At 39.7% G+C, this 27,404-nt stretch overlaps 1 protein-coding gene across 10 annotated transcripts in view; it reads left to right on the top strand.

The window, feature by feature from the left end:
• naaladl2 (N-acetylated alpha-linked acidic dipeptidase like 2) overlaps nt 1–27,404 on the top strand; it is a 1,006,049-nt gene that overhangs the window by 765,069 nt on the left and 213,576 nt on the right. For 7 of the 10 annotated variants that reach the window (XM_087993578.1, XM_087993582.1, XM_087993576.1 and 4 more), the window contains one exon: nt 18,217–18,366. The exons of 1 other annotated variant lie outside the window; for it this stretch is intronic. In XM_087993578.1, coding sequence (XP_087849704.1) covers nt 18,217–18,366 — 150 coding nt within the window. The remainder of the gene's footprint in view (nt 1–18,216; nt 18,367–27,404) is intronic. 2 more of the 10 variants (XM_043702223.2, XM_043702219.2) reach the window with 1 other exon arrangement.

Below are 27,404 nucleotides of genomic sequence, written 5' to 3'. Positions count from 1 at the left end.
TGGGTGGCTTCTGTTATTGCCACAGTTGAAATGTAGACATTGACCATCAGACCTTCAGATATTGGTTACAACATGTAGAGATCTGGAAGTGTTATCATGGAGTTGGCCACCACTTCCAATCTGGAAAATATGGGCTCTACCATCTAAGCAAAGCCCTTTACCAGCATGTAATGCTTGACTCCTACATGCTCTTTGACAGTGACAGGATGCTTCATGACAGCCTAGTAATACACCAAGTGATTCATTCTGGTAGCCCCTTGCTGGCAGAGTATCACTCTCTGTCCTCTTTTCCACTTTTTGCACCAAAGACTCCAGTGCTACATCAGGGAACTGTGGAACACACTTCCTGCAACGTTGTGTCAGTTTTCCCTTTTCTTTCAGTTGAGATGCACTTCACCAATTACTTCCAGCATCTACTGCAAGCAAGATGCACGTTTCCTTTCAGTGATGTAAGACAATTTCAAATAGTACATTCTAGCTTTAGGTAGTGCTCACCTCTTAATCTGTGTGCTGTCTTAATTACAAAATACCATATGGGCAATGCCCATTTTCAAGATTTATTGCCCTTATGTGGCAGAATAAATTTATTTGCTTGAATGTATAGGAATCCTGTTTGTGGAAGACGGCAAAATAGTATTGAATCGAGCTCAGAGACTGACATCCAAGAGTTTCATTTGATTGTCTTGGGATATTTGTGCAGAACATTTTCTCTAGAGATGAAATGCCTGAAATAAAGTGTAGCTTGTATTCAAAATGTGGAAGAAGTGAACTGATTGTCCAAATAGTCCTTTCACATTCCTACGGTTTCTTGTGATTTCGTTCAAATAGTTCGCAAGTAAATCTTCCTAGTTAAAATCAAGAATTTGTTTTGAAGTTTATCACTTCTGAGGAAAGTTTAAACTACCTTAAGTTTTTAAGAGAATGTTTAAGTTTATAACCTGTCCAGTAGTCAGTTTCTTGCAATATGAGTTCTGCCTGATTTGAGTTTATCCCTCAGAGCACTCAGTGCCCTTTGCAGATTCCAAGTGTTAAATGTCCTTTTTCATATAACCACTATATTAAAAAAATGCTTTCTGTAGTTGTTGAAAACTTAATATTCTTGTCAGTGATAAGGTATCTGAAGATCTTCAATTCCTTTGCTGGGTCAAAGGAATAATATGGCCATCCCACATTATTGTGACTGGACTGTGAGCATTGACTGACGTTTTGTGATGAGTTCTTTTTTTCTGTTGAATTCAGAAATGGGGCCTCAGTCCCTGCTTGTTCATTCATTAAACATCATTAAACTGTGAGATAGCACATAATGAAGATTTAAAGCATTACAAAACAGTATCACCTCTTAATTTAACAGTAGGAAGGTGAAAGCAATTATCTGGACTGAATTAAGCATAGAAGGGAAGCCACCACAGAATGTATTGGCAACAAACAGGCTCTGACAGAAGATAGTGCTTTCTGAAGTCAAAATGTGATGTTTCACGCTGCCTGGATTGAAAATACTCCTGAATAGTTTGTGTGTCTGGGGTCTCAAATCTTGTTTCTGGTAAGTTTATTTTTTATGATGGTTTGTTCACAATAAGCAATAAGCATTTTTGAGATCTCAGAATCTCTTTGTAATTGCCTGCAATGTAAACAAGTCATACCTAGACATGATTGTATTTTTGGAGTTTGGCGCCCTCACAATATTTGTTGTACAGTGGGAGTGTTGAAGAGAGATCTTCAAACCAATTCTCGTAGATGTCAGTATTGCTTCTGCTTGTATCACTGTAAGCCCTTTTCATTTCATAGTATCACAGGGACTGGATACATGACTTTGAGCTCTCCAAACTCTGCACGTCACATCTGCTTCTGAGGTAGTCCCTGGGGACCTGAGATGATGGAACAATCCAATGCTGGACCCTATCACAGATGGAGTAGATAGTATTGATTGAGTAGGTTGGTGTGATGCTTGTTTTTTCACATGCTCCTTCCACTAATTTCACTTGGCCTCTAGATGGCACATCAGAGATGTTCAAGCTGGTTGGGAGTAACCGATGCATCTTCTTCAGTTTCAAATGTTTTGGGGAAGAGGTTCCCACAAGTTGTTGGGAATGTGAGATTCTTTCCACAGAGGTTTTGAGGGTGCTCTTGACATGTACCCTCTGTTCTCTTGGTAATTGCTTACTATGACAAATCTCCGAGTAGAGAATCTGATTTGGAGGTCTTGTGACAGGTTTGCAGCTACTGGTAGTTAACAGTGCCTCAGTGCTGGGGACAATGGCCTGAGAGAGGACATATCGCTATGTCTTCCTTGTTAATTTTTGGGATTTTGCAGCAGCATAACTGGTGATTATTTCTTCAGGGATTTGAGATGATTGATATATATTGTCCCTGATTCTGACACTTACAGAAAAATAATGACACTACTGCCCTGTGGACCATGAGCTTGGTTGGTGATGGATTCAAGGTCTCTTGTCATCCAACACTCTGTTCCTTGGACAGCGGAAGGCTGTGTTGGCACACTGGAGGCAATGTTGAATTCCGTCCTCAATATCTGACTTTGCTGAAAGGATGCTGCCAAGATAGGAGGATTGATTCATTTTGTCCAGTAACTTCCCATGGATTTTGATAGTCAGGGGACAGTGGTGCACTGTAGGAGCATTTTGAGAGAAGACTTTAATTTTCATGATGTTTGACCAGCAGCCGATTGTCTCATATGCCTCAAAGTGTTGAGACTCTGCAATCTTCTTTATTCTTTGATATAGTTGTTGTGTGCTGACTACCCCATGGTCCTGATGGAACAAGATCTTTGTAAAATATCAGGGATAGCCAACACAATTGCATGGACAAGGACTAATGGACAGACCTGTTGCTCCTAAACCAGAAAAGATGAAGCAGAAAGAGTACTCCATATTGATCAGCAACTGTATTTTCCTGCCATGAGGAGAGATGGCACCCTCATTGTCAGATCCTCCCCTTGTGCCGTTATCATCCAAGCACTGGGCTCTGGGACTCAATCGCTCTGCTGCTGTCACTGACTAGTTATACCGCTTTCTGTGCTGCTCCCAACCCCAAAACTTATCTCTCTTCCCTCATTGTGATAACTGGCAGAAAGCTCTGTCCTGCTTTTCACTCAGCCAATCACCTATCTGCTTCTCTGTAATGACACACTTCAAATTGGCTGTATCCATTGTACCCTAGCCATATCCTCTCTGCCTCTGTCACTATTATCTTGTAGCCGCTATACCACTTTAATCGAATTTGAAGCATCCAACAACTTAGAGATGAATAAAATTTAGACTTGAACAGGGGATTATTGTGGGGTCAGAGGTAGATATTAAAGGATGTAAGCAATAAACATTACTTTATTACTCAACGCATCTAACTATTTTGTAATTGTTCTAATTTCCTTTTGTTCCAACAGTGACAAATCAATCCCATCCCTTGGCACCTTATATAAAATTAGGAAGATGATGAAAAAACATGGGATGAAAATCAATGTCTTTTTTAAAAACAAAAGTTGCCTATGAAGACTTCTATTTTTGTTCACGGTAGTCATCAAAGTTTTTTTTTTGTAAAAGTCAAATTGAATATTGATTATATTTTCTTGCCCTCAATTTCTTTCCTTGTGCAGAAACAGTTGCATTGTTATCTTTTCCTATCACAGTGCTGGAACTGCATGCATTACTGCAATATTAATTTTAACTTTACTTAAAAGACTGTGACTATTTCCTTTTGATTGAATTATAAAATGCAGCATGGAGAGAGGCTATTTGATTTATATTTTGCCTGTGTTTCCTCTGCAAGAGTTACTTCATTAGTCCAACTCTCCCCACAGCCTTCCAAATATTCCCCTTGAAATATTTATCCATTTCCTTTTGTAAGTCATTGAGTCTACCTCCAACACATTTTTGACCTAAACTTGGGCTTACTACACTGGACCTTCAGTTTTGAGTGTTGATATATAATTTTCAAATCCAAGGTTTTACGTCAGCAATAAAAAAGTCACTTTAATAATTAATGTTATATTGCAAACATGTATACGGTACAAAACCAACAATAATTCAGCAAAATACTCTTAATCTTGCTTTACCACTGACCAGAATACCTAATATGGGTCTGTGAAAAGATTTAATTTAAAGGTGAATTCAAATATATTGTTAATGAATGCACTACTCCTTTCATAGATTGAATTAATTAACCATTCATTAATTCCATTGATGCCAGCATTTCCATAAGTTAGCTAAGTGCTCTCTGTATATCTGTAGAAACAGCGAGTTATCCTGTAAAGAACTTTAGTCTGTGAAAAAGATCCTGGAAGAATGTAACAACAGCCATGAAAAAGGTATTGGTCAGCATTAGAATATAGCTAATCAATTCCAAAATGCCTTTCTGTATGAATTACCTGCGAGTTCACGCCTAGTCAAGCACAGGTGCATCCTCAAGCAATACAGCAACAACAAGATGAAAGAAAGTGCACGCCAAGTGAATCTCATGGCCAGAATGAGGATCAAAAATGTAGAAGTGCAAAGAGGTGAAAAGGAAAATAAGATTGGCGAAGGGAGAGTATAAGAATAGAATGGCAGTCAACATTACAGGCAAACAAAATATCTTCTACTAGTGTGTAATCAGTAATAAGGTAGTAAGACATGGAGCACATCTTGTTAAGAACAAAGTTTATGATATATCCTTGGAAATGCGATCAGGGACTGAAGCTTAATTTAGTACTTTGTATTGAACATACTAAGGAAGAGGTGTCTGACAAAATGCTTCCAGAAGGAGAGGTATGGATGGGGTGAAAATTAATAGACAGGCTGTACTTGTAAGGCTGGCAATGCTTGGATTGAATAAGTCTCCTAGGGCAAAGGAAGAACATCGCAACCGGTAATGATTTGAACTCATTGCCCATGCAGTTGGTGGAATCAGAGATGATCAATGATCATTCAATGAAATTAACTGGGCATTTTAAATAGATAACCTTGCAGGGCTGAGGGTGTAATGCATAAATGCATGCAGTATATGAAGTTAAATAAATTAGGTTAGGTGAATTGGCCATGCTAAGTTGCCCATAGTGTTAGGTACATTAGTCAGGGTAAATGTAGGAGAATTGGTCTGGATGGGTTGCTCTTCGGAGGGTTGGTGTGGACTTGTTGGTCTGACGAGCCTGTTTCCATACTGTAGGAAATCTAATCTAATCTAAAATGAGCTTGTAGCACAGATTGAAATTGGCAGGTATGATGTTGTGGATATCACAGAGACGTGGCTGCAAGGGGATTAGGGCTGGGAACTAAATATCCAAGGTGTCCTATCAAAAGGACACGCCGATGGGCAGAGGGGGTGGGATTACCTTGTTAGTCAGAAATTAAAATAAATCAATAGCATGAAATGATTTGGAGTCGGAAGGCGTAAATTCTGTATGGGGAGAGTTGAGGAACCGCAAAGGGAAAAAAAGACCCTGATGGGAGTTATGTACAGCCCTCCTTACAGTAATCAAAATGTGGTGCAGAAAATAAATCAGAGCTTGAGGAGGCATATAAAAAAGCACTATTACAACAGTCGTGGGGGACTTCAGTATGCAGGTGCACTGAGAAAATTAGGTTACAGCAGATCCCAAGAAAAGGAAGTTTTGGAATGTCCATGAGATTTTTTTTTATCAGCCATGATCAAATGGTGGAGTAGACGCAATGGCCAAATTCTGCTCCTTATTGTCTTCGAAGTTGCTGGAATAGAGCATGGGAATGGAACCTTTTGAATTATTCTTTGGATAACTCCATGAGCTGATTGGAATCATTTATGTAATACATGACTTTATAACAATAGCCACTTGTTTTTGTATAATACCTTTAGCATAAAGCATTCCAAGGTGCTAGGCATTAGCATTATCAAACAAAATAATGACACAAAACCATATGGAGATATTCAGGCAAATAATGAGAAAACCTGGAGGCAGGAGCATTTAAATCGAAGAAAGAATAATAGAGTTGGTGGATTGTAAGGAAGGAATTCCAATGCTTACAACATAGGCACCCATAGGTATGGTCACTAATTGTGCAGAATGTAAAACTGGACAAGCTTTTGAGCGGAGCATTAACAGAATATAGATAACCTTAAAGGGTGGTGGAAGGGATTCCAGAGATAAGAATGTGAAAGCAAGAGTGAAATATTAATAAAGTAAAATGTTGCTTGGCCAGCAAGCACAGATGAATGGGACTTGGTGCAAGTTAGGAAGAAGAGTTTTAGATAACCTAAAATTTATGGAGGGTAAAACCTCAAGTGTTGGCTAGGAATATGTTCGAGTAAACTAGAGGTAGCACTTCAAAAGCAGATGAATTGAGACGGGAGCAAGGTCGGCAATGTTACGGAGGTAAATATTAAGGCGTCTTGGATGGTATGGGCTATGATCACTAGCTCACTTCAGTATCAGGTATGACACTGAGGTTTAGAAATGTCTGATTCAGTCTCAGCTAGGATAGAGTCAGTGGCTAGGGAACAAAATTTGTGGTGACCTGAAGAGAATGATATTTAATTGGAGGAAGCCTTTACTTCAAAGAAAACTATGGAAAGATAATCTCAGACTTCATTGATTTCTACAGAAAAAAAATCCAATATTTTTCACTAAGTCTCAGCTAACAGTCAGTCTTAGGCTGATCCAACTGAAAATACTAGTGCTGTCTTTCTGCCATCAGTTCCATTACAAGACTTACAAGCCCTTCAATTGCTACTGATTTTCATTATCTGGCCTGACTTAACTCCAGTGCTATCCTGTCACAGGCACAGGGGAAGCGTGTTGAGAGAATTGCTCTTGCTAGGGTTTTAATAGCTAACCTGCCAAAATCTCATAACTTAGAGGCCAAAACTCAATTTGACAGAGATGGCTTTTGAGACTGGAGTAGATTTAATTCCTTAAGGGCTTCAATAGCATTTCTGCTTGAAAATAGAATACTATATAAATTTTACAGTAGTTTATTATTTTAAGAACTTTATGAATAGAGAAGTAGGCTCTGATCTTGTAATCGCTTTTCTTCTACATTGCAATGAACAGTTTAGAGCGGGGAAGAGATTTAAGTGAGTACATTTTGTACCAAGTAATTTCACAGCAGTTACATTAGAACAGTTCTGAAAATACTGAATATATCTTTGAAGATTCCAACCATTATTTAGGCTAGCTATTTGCTTTTCTTGCATCAAAGAGCTTTCCGGTTAACAATACCAGACCAGGACAAGGGCAGCAGATATGTGGGAGCACCATAATCTGTGACTTCCACTCCAATTAAGACACATGATAGCCTGGATTGTATGCAGCCCTGTTGAGACCCCCATGGGGATTACTGTGTACAGTTTTGCTTTGGAGGTGCTGGTGTTGGACTGGGGTATACAAAGTTAAAAATCACACAAACACCAGATTATAGTCCAACAGGTTTATTTGGAAGCACTAGCTTTTGGAGGGCTGCTCCTTCATCAGGAGTACTCCACAACTACCTGATGAAGGAGCAGGACTCCGAAAGCTAGTGCTTCCAAATAAACCTGTTGGACTGTAACCTGGCGTTGTGTGACTTTTAACTTTGTGTACAGTTTTGGTTTCTTTACCCAAGGAAGGTCACACATGCCACAAAGGGAATACAATCAAAGTTCATCAGGATAGTTCTGAAAAAGACTCCAAATGTTAATTTGGTTTCTCTCTCCTCAAAATCAGTCAGACATGCTGAGTTTCTCCAGCACTTTTTGGTTTTCTTTCACCAGGCTAATCCCTGGGGGAATGACAGGGTGGTCTTATGAGGAGAGGTAAAATAAACTGGTGGTTTCAAAAAATGAAAGGTGATATCATTGAAAGTTCGAAACATCTTACAGGGGATACATGCAATTAAGATGTTTCTCCGGTTGATGAGTCGAGAACCAGTGGACATAGCCTGAGAATAAGGGGCAAGCTACTTGAGGTTGCGATGAAAATGAATTTCTTCATTCAGATTGTGGCGAATCTGAGGGCTGTGGAAACTCAATCATTGGAAATAATCAAGACAGAAATTGATATTTTTCCCAGTAATAGTGACATCAAGCACTATGGGGCTATAGTGAGAAAATGTGGCAATATGTTGATGATCAACCACACTCTATTTGAATGATGGAACCTGATTGATGGACTGAATGGCCTCCTATTTCCAATGTTCCTATGATTTGCAGATAAACCTTGCTGACTTTTCCTTATGTTCAATGTTCAAAACTCATTTTTGTTGATGAACTGAAATCTGCAATTCTCTTCCCCTTTGTCCATTATCTGTGTAGTTTTCCTTTGAGCAGGTTGATGCAAATGTTCCTAAATCCCATTAGTGTACTGTTGATTTAAAAATTACCAGAAACAGATTTTCATATATCTGAACTATGAGTTATATTTATTCGCGTAATAATCTCACCTGGAAAATCAATCTCAGAATTGTTACAGAGCAGAAATCAACCAACTCTCCAAAGAAACAATTACCAAATGCATTTCTATCTTCTCTCTGTAACTTTATACATTCTTTCCCTTCAAAAATAGCCTAATACTCTTTTCTAATGCCTCAATTGTACCTGCATCGGGCACACACTCTCAGACAGTACATTATTTCTCTCTTTCTGCTTTTCTTGCCAATAACCTTGGAATCTGTGCCTTGTTGTTGACCATCCTCTGATGAATGGGAATAGCTTTTTTTCTAACCACCTGATTATTCTGTAATGATTTTAGGACTGGGACCTTCTCATTACATAAGCCTTGAGATTTAAGCATACACTCAATATCTGTTATGAATGCCATATGAAAAAAAGACAATGCATTGTTAACTTGAACAGATTTAGAAAGAGAATGGTTCTGCAAAATTGACTGAGACATTTTAGGCACATTTTTCTTTGGATTCCGATCTTTTGGCCTTTGTTCAGGTACCAACCTCTAGAATGTTTGTGATCATGGCCCTGTCCAATTTTCAAGGATTTCAATAGCAACCAATATCTTGGGATTGTTTTCAAATTTTATACGTGGTTCTGTTTCTTAAACTCATCTTTTATGGAGACTGTATTTCCTTTATGATCTCTCTCTTGTTCTGCTCCCCTATTGTGACATCAATCACACAGCATACAGCCAAGAAAAATGAAGAAGGTAGTAAGCTTTCACAAACATTAAAATGAAACAGAATAATTTGTGGTTTTCCTGTCTTTGAAGGAGGGAGCTTTTTCCACTCTGGTATTGAAGTTCAGTTTAGTTCAAATTACTGCTGCAGGGTTTCTTCAGAGGAATTTCAGCAGCTCATGCAGCCAGGTACTGGTGGCTGTTGTAATTGAAGATCAAATATAAGTGAACTCGGAGATTTGAAAACAGGCTAGAGGATACTTTTAAAAGATTCTTTAAACCTTGCAGTTTTTGGAAGGCAAGATAGCAGACTTCCTTTATTGCTGTGGTACTGTTAGTATTGATTTGCAACACCCGAGAATTGGAATAATAGGATTATAGCATCAGAAAATCGTTTCAAACACAAATAATGGCCATTGATAAACAATAGAAGGCGTTCTGTAGTAAGATTTAGATACAATCACGTGGTCACAGCTGATTGATATCAATGAGAGATCAATGAAGATCTCTCACACTTCTCTTGTGAATAAACAAACTTGATATCTTTGTTTTGTTCACGCAGAACTGAAATCAAAATGTATAGCAGTCTTTTGTTACTTGTTTTTGTCTCTTTGGTCCCTGGTTTTGTCTCCCTTGACTACACTTCCTCACAATCTGCTCCTGTAAGGACTTCATTCCATTCTCTCCGTTTCTCCCTCTCTGTCACATCTGTCCCAATGGTTCCACCTTCCACAGGGATACTTTGAAATGTCTTTCTTTCTCCTCAGCTGAGGGCTTCTGCACCGCTGCCCCCCCACCCAAACCCTAACCCCCACCACCCCCTGACTGTGGTTGTCAGGCCCCTCAGCTGTGTCCCACTTCCTGTACCTGACCTCACCCTTTCCCCTTCCTTCCAGAGCAATGTTCCCTTTGTTCTTACGTTTCACCTCACTGGCCTCAGTATTCAAAGGATCATCATCCATTATCCATCATTTCCACCACCTATAGTAGGATGCCACCAACAAAGACATAATCCTTTCTCCTCTGTCTGCATTCTTCACGTGCTGTTCCTGCTGTTGCACCCGGGTCCACTCTTCCGTCCCTCTCAAAACCTCTTTACCTCACCCCTTGTCACCTTCCCATACAACTGTAGAATGTATAACATCTTCCCCTTTACCCTTTCTGTCCTCACTGTCCAAGACCTCAGACACATTGAGGTAAAGCAAAGATTTGCGTATGCTTTTACCAATCTAGTCTACTGCATTAGGCATTACGTGGCCTCCACCTCTTCATTTCAGCCTTCTTTCAGGGGTTCCCAATACAGTCAATCAAGGCAAACTCTGATATCAATCCAGGCCCTGCTTGGGATAGTCTGAAACAGGATCCTCCTCTTATAAGAGGTGAGGACATGAATGATGGACAACACACAACTTGGCTTGAGTCTTTCTGTCCTATTGCAGCTTTTTTCCCCATGCAGAAATGAAACAACAAGGTGCTCAACTATTATTGTTGGCACATGTTAGGGACATGCCATTAGCAAGTGCATGGGTAGTATAGAGGGCATGCAGGGTCAGTGGTGTTGGTATTGGAGTAGGTGAGAAAGAGAGTGGTAGAGCATTAGGTTTAGAGGAGGATGGGTATGATAACAGATTGTGAATGTGAGATATTGGAGAAAAAATGGTGACACTCAAGTGAGCAGAGTGGGGAAGGACCTAGACCTCCTACAGTACTGGACATTCCTCCAGAAAATTGAGTGTGCTTGAATCCAGTTGGCAATGTTGGATGGGCTAGCATGGTTTGATGTCATTGCCTCTATAGCTGGTCATGAGGGTGGAAAATGGGCCACCTCAGCACAACCCCATCCAGCAGGACCTCCAGGACCCTGCCCACACAGCACACACTGAATTCCTCCTGTCTGCCATTACCAGGGCAAGTGTCACCAACTATGCAGGGCCTCTCCAGATTGACAGTGTTTGTACAAGTTCATAATGAATTTTTAAAGATGGCTTGAACATGGGGGATATGCTATTGAATTCTGATATGTTAGTTGAGTGGTAAGTTGGGAATGGCCCATGATAAGATGAGGTAGAAATCAGATGTATAAATGACGTAGTGTGCAATTAGTGAGGTGAGATTGATAAGATAGGGTGAGAGAATTTGCTTGAACTTGCTTTGAGAAACCCTCCAAAAACTCTCATGCATCTTGGACTTAGCCAAAAGTGCATAATATTCAGCCCTTTTTCTCTCGCTTCAGATACTGTCAGACCTGTTGAGTTTCTTCAGCACTTTCTGTTTATTTATTTCAAATCTCCAGTATCTACAATACTTCACTTTTATTTTTTCTCTTTGGTTTGGAGTAAGCTTTAATGAGCAGTGAAATTCTAGAAGTGTGCTATTGATGCATGTTCATTCAAGGGGAAAGAAACCCTGTCCATTCTAGTTTACTTTGGAACTTCCCAGAAAACGTGTTGAATGTTTAAGCTGCATAAGTATTATTTTTATGCACGTCAGGTTCCTTTTTAAAAAAAAAATCCAGACTTTGTTTTAGAAAATGCAACATCTTTAAGCCTGTACTGGGCTGACTGTGTTTATATTACAGATTTATGTACTTGCTTTGTCCAGTTCCAGCTGGCATGTTTGCTGTTCCTTCAATCATGATTTATCACTATTTGATAAAGTAAAACTGAATGTAGATTTGCTCGCTGACTTGGAAGGTTCATTTTCAGACTTTTCATCACCATACTAGATAACACCATCAGTAAGCCTCCAGATGAAGCACTGGTGGCATAGCCGGCTTTCTATTTATGTGTTTAGGCTTCTTTTGAGGAAAATATCTGTTTGGGTTTCCTCCTGGTGCTCCGGTTTCCTCCCACAGTCCAAAAATGTGCAGGTTAGGTGAATTGGCTATGCTAAATTACCCGCAGTGTTAGGTAAAGGGGTAAATGTAGGGGAATGGGTCTGGGTGGGTTGCGCTTCGGCAGGTCAGTGTGGACTTGTTGGGCCGAAGGGCCAGTTTCCACACTGTAAGTAATCTAATCTAATCTAAAATACCTTGCAAGAATTGTAACAAACACCACATTGAAAACTAGCCACCAGGATACTTGAACATCAACTAACCACAAAAAGACATGACTCACTCTCACTAGTATCCTTACATACGGATGAGGAAGGACACCACTTCGACTGGGACAACTCATCCATCCTAGGACAAGCCAAACAGAGAAGCACATGAGCATTCCTAGAAGCATGGCCTTCCAATCTGAACTCTATCAACAAACACATTGACTTGGATCCCATTTACCACCCACTGAAAAAAACCAGGAAATGACATCACAGGAAATGACATCACCAACCCAAGAAAACTCAAACACATAACTAGAAAGTGGGCCATGCCACCAATGCTTCATCTGGAGGCTCACTGATGATGTTACCGCATATGGTGACGAAATGTCTGAAATTGAACCTTCCAGCTCAGCGAGCAAACCTACTTCCAGAACCTCAACCAGAGCTACAAATCTTCTCAAAACTCACTAAATTAAAACTGCAGTCAATCAGGTACAATTGTGAAGCATGTTTTAACATGGAAAAATTTGATGCTATTAGTTTTTGACTTTAAGAGTGTGAGCTAAAAAGAATCTTAGATGTGTATGTAGTCACAGGAGGAATGCTTATACCAAAATGCATTGTTTCAAGCTAAGGAAGCACTTAGATATTTATTAGAAGAAAGAAAATTATTGTATCATGTTTATGAACAGCAAAGAATATCTTCTACCAATGAAATGAAATCTAAATAATTGGACTGAAATTATGTATTGGTCACAATTATTATTAATCCCGTGTGTGTGTGTGTTCAGTAATTTTATGCATTGCATTACACACAGTCACAAATAAAGCTGTAAAAAGTTACAGTAAGGGTGAGACATTAGTAAAGATATGAGAAGGTGGTACCTTTTGTGAAAATCACTGATGACTCAGAAAAATGCCAGTGATGATTTAGTGTTAATCAGAATATTTTATTCCAACAGATTAAGTAACATGATTTTCACATTTCTGTGAAAATTTATGTTTATTCATTCCACTTGATTCACAGGAATGTTGGTGTCCACACATTTCATGTATGCAATTAAAAAGCTAAATTAATACTTCTCCCCAAAGGCGGGATGTTGCCTCCTCAGTGTCAAGGTCAAGGATGTCACTGAGCAGTTGTTTTGGGGAAGGTGATCATCCACCAGTCATGGTGCACATTGGTAGCAAAACTTATGTCGGGGATGTGATCCTGCAATCACAATTTACTGTTCTGGGTTGAAAGTTAGAAAGCAGAGTTCAGAATTAGCAATATCTCAGTTACTTCCAGTACCATGTGCGAGTGCAGAAATAGGAAGATGACATGGATGAATGTGTGGAAATTCTGGAAGAGCACAGCTTTAGATTTCTAAACTACAGGTGCAGAAATGGCACAAACCAGGTGGTTTGCACTTGAATAGAACCAGGACTGATCTTCTTGCTGGACATTTTGAGAGTACTGTTAGGAAGGGTTTACACCAAATCAGCTTTGCTGTGGGAACTGGGAGAGAATACCAGGGTGTACAAAATACTTGGAGAGGTAGATGGCACTGGGAAAAGAGAAAGTAAATTAAGAGATAGAATAAGGAAGAAACTAAAGCATTCTAGGTCATGATTGCAGTGCATCTATGCGAATGCACTGAACAAGACTGGTGAGATACTGGTGCGCATTATTACATGGACTTGTGATGTTGTAGCTTTAAAAAAGACCTAGCTCAAGGTAAAACAGTACCAAGTGTAAAGTATTCGTCAATGCAAAGTGTTCAATAAAGATGGGAAAGCTAGAAAAGGAGGAGCGAATTATGACACTGAAGAAAGAGAATATCCAGAAATTCAAGGACAGAATTATTTTGGTTAGACCTAAGAAACACAAAGGCATAGCTCTGTGCAATGGCATAGCTCTGTGTAATCTATAGTCTATCCACGAATGGGAAGGATGTAGAAGAACATACTATCAGCAAATTACAGAGAGATGCAAACATTATGTAATAGTTACAACAAGAGACATTAAACTTCTAGGTACAAGAATTTTGGCTGGAATGAATGGTTACATGGACAAATGTGGATAACTTTGGCACTGCAACCATCGGAATTTAAAAGAATGAGAGATATCCTATTGAAACATAGAGGTTTCTTAGAAGACTTGACAAGATAGAAAGGTTGTGTCCCCTTGTGGGAGGGTCTAGGCCCAGAGCACATAGAGTCAGAGTCATAGAGTCCAAGAAATGTACAGCACAAAAACAAACACTTTGGTCCAACTCGTCCATACTGACTAGATATCCTACATCAATCTAATCCCGTATGCCAACATTTGGCCCATATCCCTGTAAACTCTTCCTAATCATATACCCATCCAAATGCCTTTAAATGTTGTAATTGTACCAGACCCCACCACTTCCTCTGACAGCTCATTCCATACAGGCACCAACCTCTGTGTGAAAAAGTTGCCCCTTAGGTCCCTTTCATATCTTTCCCCTCTCACCAGAAATATATGCTCTCTAATTCTGGATATTAAGGAGCAGAGAGACCTGAATGTCCATAACTCATTAAAGGTGACAGGAAAGGTGGTGAATGGATAATAAAGCATAGAGGATCAAAGGCTTTATTAGTAGGGGTATAGAGTACAAAGCAAGAAGATTATGCTGAATTTGTATTAAGACAATGGTTAGACCTCAGCTTGAGTATTGGGTAGAGCTTCGTGCACCATCCTTCAGGAAGAATATGAATGTATTGGACAGAATGCAGAACCGGTTTATGAGATTGGTTCCAGTGATGAGAATTTTCAGTAATGAGGATAGTTGATATGTTTTTGATTGAAGTGAAGGCTGAAAGAAGATTTGATAAAAGGTTTTAAAATCATGAGAGATCCAGATAGGACAGACAGAGAGAAACTGTTCCACTTATGAAGGGATTGAGAACAAGGTGTCACTGTTGAAAATGATTTGCAAAAGAAGAACTTGTTGTATAACATGTATTTTACACAGTTGGAAAGATTTAGCATCCATGCAACGTTATAAAGGGAAAGCAGAGTAACCTGGATGTTTGGAGTTTGAGGCATGCGTGGGCTCCCAAAGGAAATATTTTGCATTTGAGTTGGAAGATGTATTAAAATTAATGTATTAGATTAGATTCCCAACAGTATGGAAACGTTACTATGTATTAGTGAATGGAGAACCAAGTTGACATGTGCAGAAGTTCAGTTGTTCGAACACATGGGGAAAGGTTGAATGTTGCTGGTATCTAAGAGTAGTGTCTGAATGTCTGGGAAAGTGAGGTCTTGAGAACACTTTCGGTGAGAAATAACCTAGGCTTGGGAAAGAGAAGGCTTGTTATAAACAGCTGTCTGCACTGTTTTAGAGTATGATCAATATTTGTACAAAAATCTATACATTCAAACAGTAAATGTGCTTTGTGCCATGTTGGCTCACGACTTTATCACTTAGCCTTGCTTCAGAAACATTTTCAGTGAATTGCCTATATAAGGTACATGTTCCTTTTCCGAGAGTAAGTATTATGTGAACACATCTAAACAAATGTTTTCTTTCAATCCCACAACAATTGTGAAGTGTAAGTCCGGTTTATGGGAAATATGTGTCCATTAAGTTTGGAAATGATTGAAACTGTTCAGTTTAGATTTATACCAGCCAGGCAAGTGAGAAGTTGTGAACATTTGCTTTTACCTGACCTGGAATTGCAATGTGAAAGGGTAGTGTTGTTCTAATCCATCTAACCAGTCATTATACCCAGTTTTGTGGAGAGAGAAACAGTGTTAACATGTTGGGTCAGTGACCTTTCATCAAAATATTCTGGTGTTCACACATTATTTGTTGCTGAGTTACTGGTCGGAGAACTGTTTCATGGAAGTTTGGACATGTATAGCCTTCATCGCCTCCTCTTCCCTTTTACTGCAGTTTGTCCTGCTCTGCATTGCCTCTGTTTTCTCTCTGCTGTACTCTAATATCTGAGTCTAATGCCTACTTTAACATGCATATCTTGAAGTAACCATTCTCTATAGAAGCTTCGGAGTCAGCGAAGAGTGTTAAGCACTTACCACACCATTTCCTGTTAACTTTGCTAACTTAGAACAACTGTAAAAAGCACCAGACACTTGCAGAATCATAAGCAAAAGCCAGAATAGATCAACCAACTTGTAAGTCAGGGCTCCCCACAGTGATGGTTGGGACTCCAAGTCGAGTCGTGAGCTGAAACTTTGCAAGCTCTAAAACTGCAACATCCAACATGGCAATGTGGCAGAGTTATTAGAGCTGCACACCTGTTCTAACAAGCAGGCCTCTGTTTTTGCAGGCCTCCCACCTCCACAGGCCTCATTAAGGGGTCACAGCCTTGAAATAGAATCACAAGGAAAAAGTTTGGGATGCACAGATATGAGGAATTGACTATCCTTTTAAATGATATTAACAGGGAAGTCCATTTTGCTGCTGTTCACACAGTAGGCTGTGCAATTTTAAGAGAAGGTCTTGGCTGGAGCATTGAAGCTGCAAAATGGCACAATTGGCATAGATCACGCAAATAAAGGTTTGTTTATACAACTTGCAGTAGTTTTTACCGATGTTCACTTTGTACACTAACATTTGCACTAATATAGATTCCGGTGCAATCACGTGGACACTATTTTGGAACTTTAAGCACTCCTAAAGCCAAAAAAAGCAATCGGGGGAGAAAATAAAATATGAGAGTCAGCTACTTAGTAATACAAAAGAACATTGCAAGAGTTCATTTAGATATATAAAAGGTAAGAGAGATTCTGGATTAGTGGTGCTGGAAGAGCAGAGCAGTTCAGGCAGCATCCGAGGATCAGTAAAATCGACGTTTCAGGCAAAAGCCCTTCATCAGGAATAAAGGCAGAGAGCCTGAAGCGTGGAGAGATAAGCTAGAGGAGGGTGGGGGTGGGGAGAAAGTAGCATAGAGTACAATAGGTGAGTGGGGGAGGGGATGAAGGTGATAGGTCAGGGAGGAGGGTGGATAGGTGGAAAAGAAGATAGGCAGGTAGGACAAGTCATGGGGCCAGTGCTGAGCTGGAAGTTTGGAAACTTCCTTGGTTAATTGTCTGACCTTGGTTAATGATCAGATTTTTAAGTCCATATTAAAGATGAGTTGGTGGAGTAGTTGAAAGTGGATGGTAAGATTGTTGCTAAGTTTGCTGGTGACACAAAGATAGATGGAGGGGCAGGCAGTGTTAAGGAAGCAGGGAGAGTGCAGAAGAACTTGGACAGGCTGAGAATGGACAAAAAAATGGCAGATGGAATGCAATTGGGGAAGGTGTGAGGTTAAGCTCTTTGATAAGAAGAATAAAGGTGTAGACTATTTTCTAAATGGAGAAAAGCTTTGGAAATCTGAAGTCACAGTTCAGGATTCTCTTAAAGTTAACATGCATGTTTGGTTGGCAGTTAGACAAATGCAATGCTAGCATTTGTTTCAAGAGTGCTAGAATACAAGAGCAGGGATGTAATGCTGAGGCTGTATACAGCACTGGTCAGACTGCATTTGAAATATTGTGAGCAGTTTTGGACCCTATGTCTTAGGAAGGATCTGCTGGTGTTGGAGGAGGTCCAGAGGTAGTTTACAAGAGTGAGCCTGGGGATAAAAGGCTTGTCATATAAGGATCGGTTGATGACCCTCGGTCTGTACTCTATAGAGTTTAGAAAGATGAAGGGGATCTGCTTGAAACTTAGAAAATACTGAGAGAGCTGCATAGAGTGGACATGAAGAAGATGTTTTTACGACTAGTAGACAAAATAACCCAATGACCCAGCTTCAGGGTGAAGGGACAACCCTTTCGAACTAAGATGAGGAGGTATTTTTTCAGCCAGAGAGTTGTGACTCTGTGGAACTCATTACCACAGAGGACTGTGGAGAACATGTCATTGAGTATCTGTAAGACAGAGATAGTTAATTCTTCATTGGTAAGGGCATCAAGATTTATGGGGAGGAGGCAGGAAAATCAAGTTGAGAAACATGTTAGTCATGATCAAATGGCAGAGTGGCCTAATTCTTATGGAGTATAAATAAGTCTGATAGGTAATACATGAAAATAAGTATTGAAAAATAAACTGGTTAGTTTCCTTATTAATTGGTTGTAAAAGCATGTTACTATTTTTCAGGAGATGAAACATATTCTACAGAGTAATGCTGTGGCCTATATTAACCTATTCAAACCTGTTATGGGAAATGGAACCCTGAACACTGTGGTGTCACCTTCTCTTCGACAACTAGCAACAGATGTTATGAACAAGGTATGTCCGTTTATCAGGTGACCAAAATGCTGTGTATTGCGAAACTAAACATTTGATGCTTTTGGGAGCGTTGGTCAAACTGATAGACGTCGCATTAAAAAATAATAGCTTTTGTGGGTGTCACCGGCTGGCCAGCATTTATTTCCTGTCCCTGGTTACCTTTGAACTGAGTGGCTTGCTCGGCCATTTCAGTCAATCACATTCTGTGAGCCTGGAGTCATTTGTCAGCCAGACCAGGTGTGGATGGCAGATTTCTTTCCCTGAAGGTGACTAATGAACCAGATGGTTTTTTTCTGATAATCAGCAATGGTTTCATGGTCATCAGTACATTCTTAATTCGTAATTTAATTGAGTTCAAATTCCATAGTCTTCTGTGGCGAGACTTGAACCCAGGTCCCCAGAATAGTAGCTGAGCTTTTGGATTAATAACTTCAGCAGTAATACCACGAGGTCCTCACCTCCCTATTGTTTGCCTAACTGCAAGATTTGGCTAATTAATGTGATTGAGTCTCATTTCCCATCATGCTTTCTTTCTGTCATTTGTGAATTTCTTTCTTACATTTCACTGTGTCTTTTGTTGTTCTTTCCAAACTGTATTTCTTTTATTTTGCTGTTGTGTTGCTGTGTACTTTAATTTTCTAATTTTCCAATTTTTATGTTTCTATTATTTTTGTGCGTTTATTGAGTTGCTTTTATTTTAATCTATAATTTTTACACCTGTGCAAAATGGTGTGAATATCAAATATCAACCCTAAACCTTTACAATATGCTGATTGCAGAAAATGGGGAGAACAGTACAAAGGATGACGCAAATCATTTGTGTCAGCATACGGACTGAGTATGCAATCCAGCAAGCAAATGCAAATGAAATGTGAAACTGATAGTTGTTAAGTATTGGACATAATTTGAACAAATCAGAGACATAAGCACACAATGGAATTGAATTAACACACAGATTTTGAAAGGATTTTGAGAATACCAGTAATCGGTTTAAATGCTCCCACAATGTAGTGAAGCAATTTTGAAAAATAATAGAATGCTGAACTATATACTGTACCCAGAATACATTAATATAAATATTAAAAGTTATGCACAGGCTGTACAATGCACTTATCGTATTTCATTCTGAAATAATATAGGCTAATTTGATTGCCATCCACATTGTGATAAACTTCCATTATAATAGGGATAAGAAATTAGCAAAATAACTAATCCCAGTGGAAAGGGGAGAAGCTAATGTTTCACAAAAGAGGCTTTGGAGGAGGAACCTCATTGTAATCTGCATATCACATTTGTGCTGCAAAATATTGCCAGAGTTAAGTGATTTTTATTTCTCCCTCAAAATTCAACTCAAATCTATTTGCATATTTTTGCTTGTAAGCTTGCCACGAATCAGCAGATTTAACCAATATTTTCACATATATTTTCATTTTAATTTTAGTGTTTGCTTTAAAGCACATTTTTGATATATTTAAACGTAGTAACCTGGTGCAGATTGATGTAGATAGCTGTAAATAGGTGTTAACATAAATAAAATCAGCATAGTTCATAACCTAAGAATATCCCAATTTGAAACAACTACAATTTTTTTTTTGAAGTTGATGCAGAACTAATTTTTATTTATGTTAGTGTAGAGTAGGCAGTTTTTCTTTAAAATATGCCATGTACCTAATAAAAGGCTTAGTTTTAAACACGCAGTGAAGGACAGAAACCAGGAGAATGAATGGAAATTTGCCATGATGATGATTTGACCTTGGGTCATGGCCTACTTTGTAGCTTTTAATGTGGAAAAAAAAATACAAAAGATTGTGGAAATTTAATTTGCCGTGAGTGAAAAGATTGTGGAAATTTAGTTTGCTGTGAGTGGTAGTATTTAAAATACAGCAAAATATTTTGTCATTTGGCCAAATTAAGTGAGTAGTGCTGAAAACGAGTAAGAGTTTGCAGGAAGAAAGAGAAAGGGTAATAACTAGGGGATGTCAAGAAGAAATGGGCAGATAGCTAGAAGTACCTGGGTGCATCTCCTTCTCCAAGCAGTACCTGATTGTAAACATTGGTGAAAGTGATGATTTCTATGGGCAGTGTAAATGATAACATAAAATTACAAAGAGATAATGATAGAGTGAATGGGCAAAACTGTGGCAGATGGAGTTCAGTGTAAGCAAATGTGAGGTTATCCATCTTGGACCAAAAAAATGGATAGATCAGATTACTTTCTAGATGGTATGCAGTTAAATCCAGTGGATGTCCAGAGAGACCTGAGGGTTCATGTATATAAATCTTCAAAATGTCATGTACTGGTGCAGAAAATAATAAAGAAAGCTAATGGAATGCTGGCCTTTATGTCTGGTGGACTGGAATTCAAAGATGCAGAGGTTATGCTACAGTTTAACAAAACCCTAGGTCGAAAGCAAATCTTAGCAGGACTTATACACTTAATGGTAAGGTCCTAGGGAGTGTTGCTGAACAAAGAGACCTTGGAGTGCAGGTTCATAGCTCCTTGAAAGTGGAGTTGCAGGTAGATAGGATAGTGAAGAAGGCGTTTGGTATGCTTTCCTTTATTGGTCAGAGTATTGAGTACAGGAGTTGGGAGGTCATGTTGCAGCTGTACAGGACATTGGTTAGGCCACTGTTGGAATATTGCATACAATTCTGGTCTCCTTCCTATCGGAAAGATGTTGTGAAACTTGAAAGGGTTCAGAAAAGATTTACAAGGATGTTGCCAGGGTTGGAGGATCTGAGCTACAGGGAGAGGCTGAACAGGCTGGGGCTGTTTTCCCTGGAGCGTCGGAGGCTGAGGGGTGACCTTATAGAGGTTTACAAAATTATGAGGGGCATGGATAGGATAAATAGACAAAGTCGGGGAGTCCAGAACTAGAGGGTATAGATTTAGGGTGAGAGGGGAAAGATATAACAGAGACCGAAGGGGCAACTTTTTCACGCAGAGGGTGGTGCATGTATGGAATGAGGAAATGGTGGAGGTTGGTACAATTGCAACATTTAAGAGGCATTTGGATGGGTATATGAATAGGAAGGGTTTGGAGGGATATGGGCCGGGTGCTGGCAGGTGGGACTAGATTGGGTTGGGATATCTGGCCGGCGTGGACAGGTTGGACCGAAGGGTCTGTTTCCATGCTGTACATCTCTATGACTCCGCTTGGAGTACTATGAGCAAATCTGGGCACCTCACCTAAAGAAGGATATATTTGCCTTGGTGCAAGTTCAGTGCAGGTTTACAAGAATGATACCTGGACTTCAAGGGTTAAGTCATGAAGAGAGCTTTCACAACTCAGGCCTGCCTTCTCGAGAATTGAGAAGGTTAAGAGGTAATCTGATCAAAATCTTCAAGATATTAACAGAAAAAGAAAGAGTAGATAAATTATTTCCATTGGTTGGGGTGTCTAGATCTAGGGAGCATACTCAGAGAATTAGGGCCAAACGATGTGGGAGAGATGTTCGTGAGTAATCCTATAACAAAGGCAGGTAGATGTTTGTAACTCTCTTCCACAAACGGCAGTGGACACAGGATAATTCATTAGTTTTAAATCTGAAATTGATAATTTCTTATAAAGCAAAGATATTAAGAGACATGGGCCAAAGGCAGATATGTAGATTTAGGCTACATATTTAGTTAGACCTGTTATGAGACCTGTTATGATCACTAAATGGAGGAATAGGCTTGAGGGGCTAAATGGTCTACTCCTGCTCCTGTGAACACAGCCAAAACCAAGTTCATTTTACCATGGATGGCTCAGCTGTACAGGGAAGACATGCAGTAGGCTGGAAGAACACAGCAAGCCAGGCAGCAGCAGGAGCTGGCGAAGTCAACATTTTGGGTGTAACCCTTCTTCAGGACTAGGGGTGGGGTAAGGGAACCTGCAGATGAAGTGGGGGATGGGCTTGTTGTGGGGTAAGGTTTTGGGTGGGGAGGGGGCAGAGTGGTGAGGTAGTGATAGGTGAACACAGGTAGAACTGGTTGGTCAGTGGGAGGAATGAATCCGGTTGGTAGCTGGAAGGAACGGTCAGTGGGAGTTCGGGGATGGGAAGGGAAGTTATTTGAAACTGGGGAACGCAATGTTGAGTCCTCTAGGCTGTAGGCTGCCCGGACAGAAGATGAAATGTCGTTCCTCCAATTTGCAGTCTGATTCGCTGTGGTAATGGAAGAAGCCAAGGACGGTCATGTCTGAGAGGGAGTGGAAGGTCATCCCTTGCAGGCCCAGCTGAGATGCTCAGCAAAACATGCCCTGAGTTTCTGTTTGGTTTCACCAATGTAGAAAAGACCACATCGAGAGCACAGGATACAGTAAACTAGGTTGGAGGAGAGGCAGGTGAACCTCTGTCTCTTCTGAATTTGGGCCCTGGATGGAAGTGAGAGGGGCGGTGTGCTGGTAGGTTTTGCATCTGTTATGTTTGCAGGGAAGGAACCATAGGGTTTGGGCAGGGGTTTGGTGGGGTGAGTGGCACGAACCAAGGATTGGAGAAGGAAACGGACCTTGTGGAAGCCAGAGAGGGGTGGGGAGGGGATTATGCTCTTGGTGGTGGGGTCTAGTTGGAGTTGGCAGGTGTTTAAGGATGATACGTTAGATGTGGAGACTGGTGGGGTGGAAGATGACGAACAGGGGAACCCTGTCTTTATTGCATTTGGAGGGAGGTGATTTAGTCTTGTGGAGCAGGGAGTGGAGATGGTATGGTCGAGGGCTATCTGGCTGACGGGTGGAAAAGCATATTGTTCAAATAGGCGGACATCTGGGATGTTTGGCATTAGAATGTTTCCTTGCCCAAGCAGATGTGATAGAGGCGGAGGAATTGGGAAAACAGCCCAGACGACTCGACCCTGAGTTCTCCAATTTCAAGTAACCTCCCTTCCCGTCCCCTGACTCCCTTTCCAGCCCCTCGTCCTCCCTTCTAGTTCTCCGACCGACCCTTCCTTCCTGAAGAAGGGTTACACCCAAAACGTCGACTTCTCCACCTCCTGATACTGCCTGGCTTGCTGTGTTCTTCCAGTCTCCTGCTTGTCTACCTTGGATTCCAGCATCTGCAGTTTTTTTTGTCTCTTGACCCTTCCTTCCACCTACCAACCAGATTCATTCCTCCCATCCATCAACCAGGTTATACCCTCTACTTGTGTTTACCTATCACTACCTCAGCATTCCCCCCACCCCTCTCCCCACCCAAAAATCTTCCTCGCTGCCACTCTGTCTTTATCTGCAGCTCCCCTTTCACCCACCCCCAGTCCTGAAGAGGGGTTCCACACAAAATGTCAACTTCTCCACCTCCTGATGCTGCCTGGCTTGCTGTGTTCTTTCAGCCTCCTGCCGGTCTACCTTGAATTCCAGCATCTGCAGTTTTTTTTTGTTTCTACCTCAGCTGTACAGGGAGACAAGAAGAAGATTGGAAGAGCAACACTGAAAGGAGATTCAATAATGAGTGGAACACAAAGCATTTATGTGATTTCAAACATGAATCCAGAATGGTCTGATGCCTCGCTAGTGTCATTGGTCATAGATGTTACTGAACAGCGTTTGAGCCCCTGTATTGGGAGGGTAAATGCTGAATATTCATATCAGTGCTGACGGGATTAGATTACTTACAGTGTAGAAACAGGCCCTTCGGCCCAACTAGTCCACACCGATGCTCCGAAGAGCAACCCACCCAGACCCATTCCCCTACATTTACCCCTTCACCAGACACTAGGGGCAATTTAGCATGGCCAATTCACCTAACCCGCACATCTTTGGACTGTGGGAGGAAACCAGAGCACCCGGAGGAAACCCATGCAGACGTGGGGAGAATGTGCAAACTCCACACAGACAGTTGCCCGAGGCAGGAATTGAACCCAGGTCTCTGATGCTGTGAGGCAGTAGTGCTAACCACTGTGCCACCGTGCCACCTAGGCTCCTCATGATTCTGAATACCCCTCTTCTGAATACCCCAGTCAGATCCTATGGTCTCTGAATTTCACATTTTGTTTTAAATTACTTTAACACACTTCAAAAAACCAAATCATAGTATTCCCTTACAGTTAATCCTACTCTGTTTTGTGGGGTTCAAATCAGTAGATTTTTTTTATCTTGCAGTTCAGCAAAATCCATGTACTATGTCAGCACATCAGGCTGTGTTGACATATTCCACTAGTTGGCTTGACTTCTTGCGAAGACTGCTTGTCAAAACATTTTTTACTTTACAGAATGCACACAATGTAATCCAACATTCTCATTACAGCATACTGAACATAACTTGTCAGATTTATTGACATTTGGGTAGAGGTTCTGCTGCTGCAAGCTTTTTGAGCAGAATACAACTTACATATTTCTTAATTTGCCTTAACTTCTTCAAGTAACATGTTAGTGTATTGTCTTATTTTCGTCATTGACTATTTTAGTATAAGTAGATATTTACAAATTCCTGTTCAACTGAAATTTGTGTGTGAAAATATTAATAGAAAAAATAACCTATCAACCTTCGTTATTGAAGGCAAGTCAAATTGTGACAACATCGCCATTTCAGACATAAAATGTCATCAAAACTAATAATATGTGGGAATGCAGTTTTTCTTTGAGTTAGATTTTGTGAGAAATCATCAGCAACTTGTCAAAGAGAATGCATGAGCGATAGTGGTACTAAATCACTTGCCAAGTATTTAACAAGATATGTAATGAGATAAAGTATGTACCATTTTATTAATGATGCTGTGTGTTATTATGTAGGTCCAATGATTAATGACTCAACTGAAAGTTTAAAAATTTAAATGTGCTCACAAGTCTTTTGATATGCTTAGTCTTATATAGCCTACTTATTTTTCAAAGTTTTGTTTGTCTCAAAAAAAACAAATATCTAGTATTTTGCATTCAGCAAATGTGTTTAAATGGCACAGGAAACTTGTAACTGTAATCGAATTATCCAGTAATTCAAATGAAACAACTTTGAGTTAATGTGCAGTCTGTATTGGCATCCGCTATGCTTAGTAATCCATTTGACATTAATATTGATGCAACTGTTCCTTCCTGCTACAATGTCATGATACATATGCTACAACTCCTGGATTGGTTGACATTACTATAAGCTATGAAAAAAACCAGATCAGATGATTCAACAGGAGTAATGTAGCAAGACACAAAGAACATGCAACTCAGATGACAGTTCTTTAACTGTTTGTTTAAACATTAATCATATTTACAAATCTAAAGAGCAAGAAGATGCAAGCGTTTCACTGTATTTGAATCAAATGTTTTATAAAAGGAACATATTCCATTTGTTCTTTGCCACACCTTCCTGTCACACTTATGTGTGGTCACTAGGGAATTGTACAGTGTGGGGGGTGGGGAGGGGGAGGTTGTAATCATAATATGTCTTCCTGTTCGAAAAATAGCATTGTATATTTCCAGAATCTGCAGTTCTAGGGGTTGTTTTTATTATATGTTGTACATTAGTATTCTGTTTGCCTTTCACAAATCTGTGTCTTGCAGCAATACTTGTAAGTACATGGAAAATATCTTTTCTCAGATGTTTAACTTTTACTTGGGCACATATTTTGTCACTAAAATTTAGGAGTCCAGCATCTTTATAGAAGATTTAATTGCAGTACACCAATATTGGGAGGTAATGGCCTAGTGGTATTATTGCTGGACTATTAATCCAGAGACTCAGGTAATATTCTGAGTCCCTGGGTTTGAATCTCAGCTAGCATGATTGTTTGATTGGTTTGTGATTTTTTAAAAAAATATATGCTTAGCCTTGCTTACGTTCATTTTTTGACATTAGTAAAGTTTGTTAGTAGAATAAAGGTCTGCCGTCGCTTTACAAATACAAATTTTTTTGACATGTTGTAAGTGGTAAATAAATATGATTCTCTACAATCCATTGTGGGTCCTGAAGTTGAATCCACATAAGTACAAAGTGAAAGACAATCATTCTACATTGGTTTTGCTATGTTTTGAAAGGCCAGATGGTAACATGCAGATTATATATTGTAAGTTCTGTAGTGCTATGTCAACATGTTTATTAAACTATGTAGTAGTAACATTGCAATTCTGCATTTCTCATGCTCAGACAGAACTTAACAGAAGTGCCACTTGTGAACTTGGCTTCAGTGGTATCCCTGGTTGTGACTTTTGAAGGCGGTTATGACTTTTGAAGCACTTTAGTATCAGGATAGTCTGAGGTGTTCTCCACCTTTATGAGGGTAATTTAAATCCAATCACTCGAGGAAACCACGTGTATCTGTTAAGCCACAAATTTTACATCCCACCCATTTTCACTTCTAATTGATTTCCTGTCTCCTTCCACACTGTCCCAAACTTAATGTATTTCTCTGTTGCTTCCACTAATTAAATAGCAACTTGATTAAACTTAATAATACACATTTTTATAGTTGACCTCAATATCTGAGGTTTTCCCAGAATTTGTTTCCATTGCATTCCAATAGCAGTTTACTAGAGTCCAACAAACGTATTAATTAAACATTTATTTATTTTTGCTACACCAGCTATGAGAGACATGTTTCAGTAGAAAGTGGACAAATACTTCATTTGTGCAGAATTGACACGTTCGTTCACTTTAATGCTTGCTTTCTGCAGAAAGTGAATGTAACAAAAGGAGTTTCTCTTTTTGTGCATAAATTTGAAAACTATCACTTGGCCTGAGAGCAAAATGATAGTAAATGAGTTTGAGGACTGTACCATTTTCTGTTGAAAGATATTGAGCATGAAACATTTGTGTAGTAGTTTCATATTCGTCACCAAAGTCTTTTATAATCAATTAAACTAGTCTTTACTCAGCATCAATTTAAATTAACTGTCACTGCAAAAAGGAATTGCCAGTAGTAAGATGAAAGAGGCAATGGCTAGAATCCATTTAATTTGCTTAGTTTTAATTATACAAGCAGATGTCATATGTTGGAGCCACTGCATGCCAAGCCAACAAATCTTGCATGCTGCAATTAAAAGATTTACTGCAGCATTAGACAATAGAGCAGGGATTAAAAAAATTAAGGATGATTTTTCTTCCAATTACTGAGGTTAACAAACAAACAAAATGAA

The sequence above is a fragment of the Chiloscyllium plagiosum genome, unplaced genomic scaffold (assembly GCF_037043375.1).
Source record: "Chiloscyllium plagiosum isolate Xiang-an unplaced genomic scaffold, Cpla_swu_hap1 HiC_scaffold_13, whole genome shotgun sequence".
NCBI classification, from domain to species: domain Eukaryota; kingdom Metazoa; phylum Chordata; class Chondrichthyes; order Orectolobiformes; family Hemiscylliidae; genus Chiloscyllium; species Chiloscyllium plagiosum.
The sequence above is the reverse complement of the archived record's forward strand: the minus strand, read 5'-3'. Positions and strand labels throughout refer to the sequence as shown.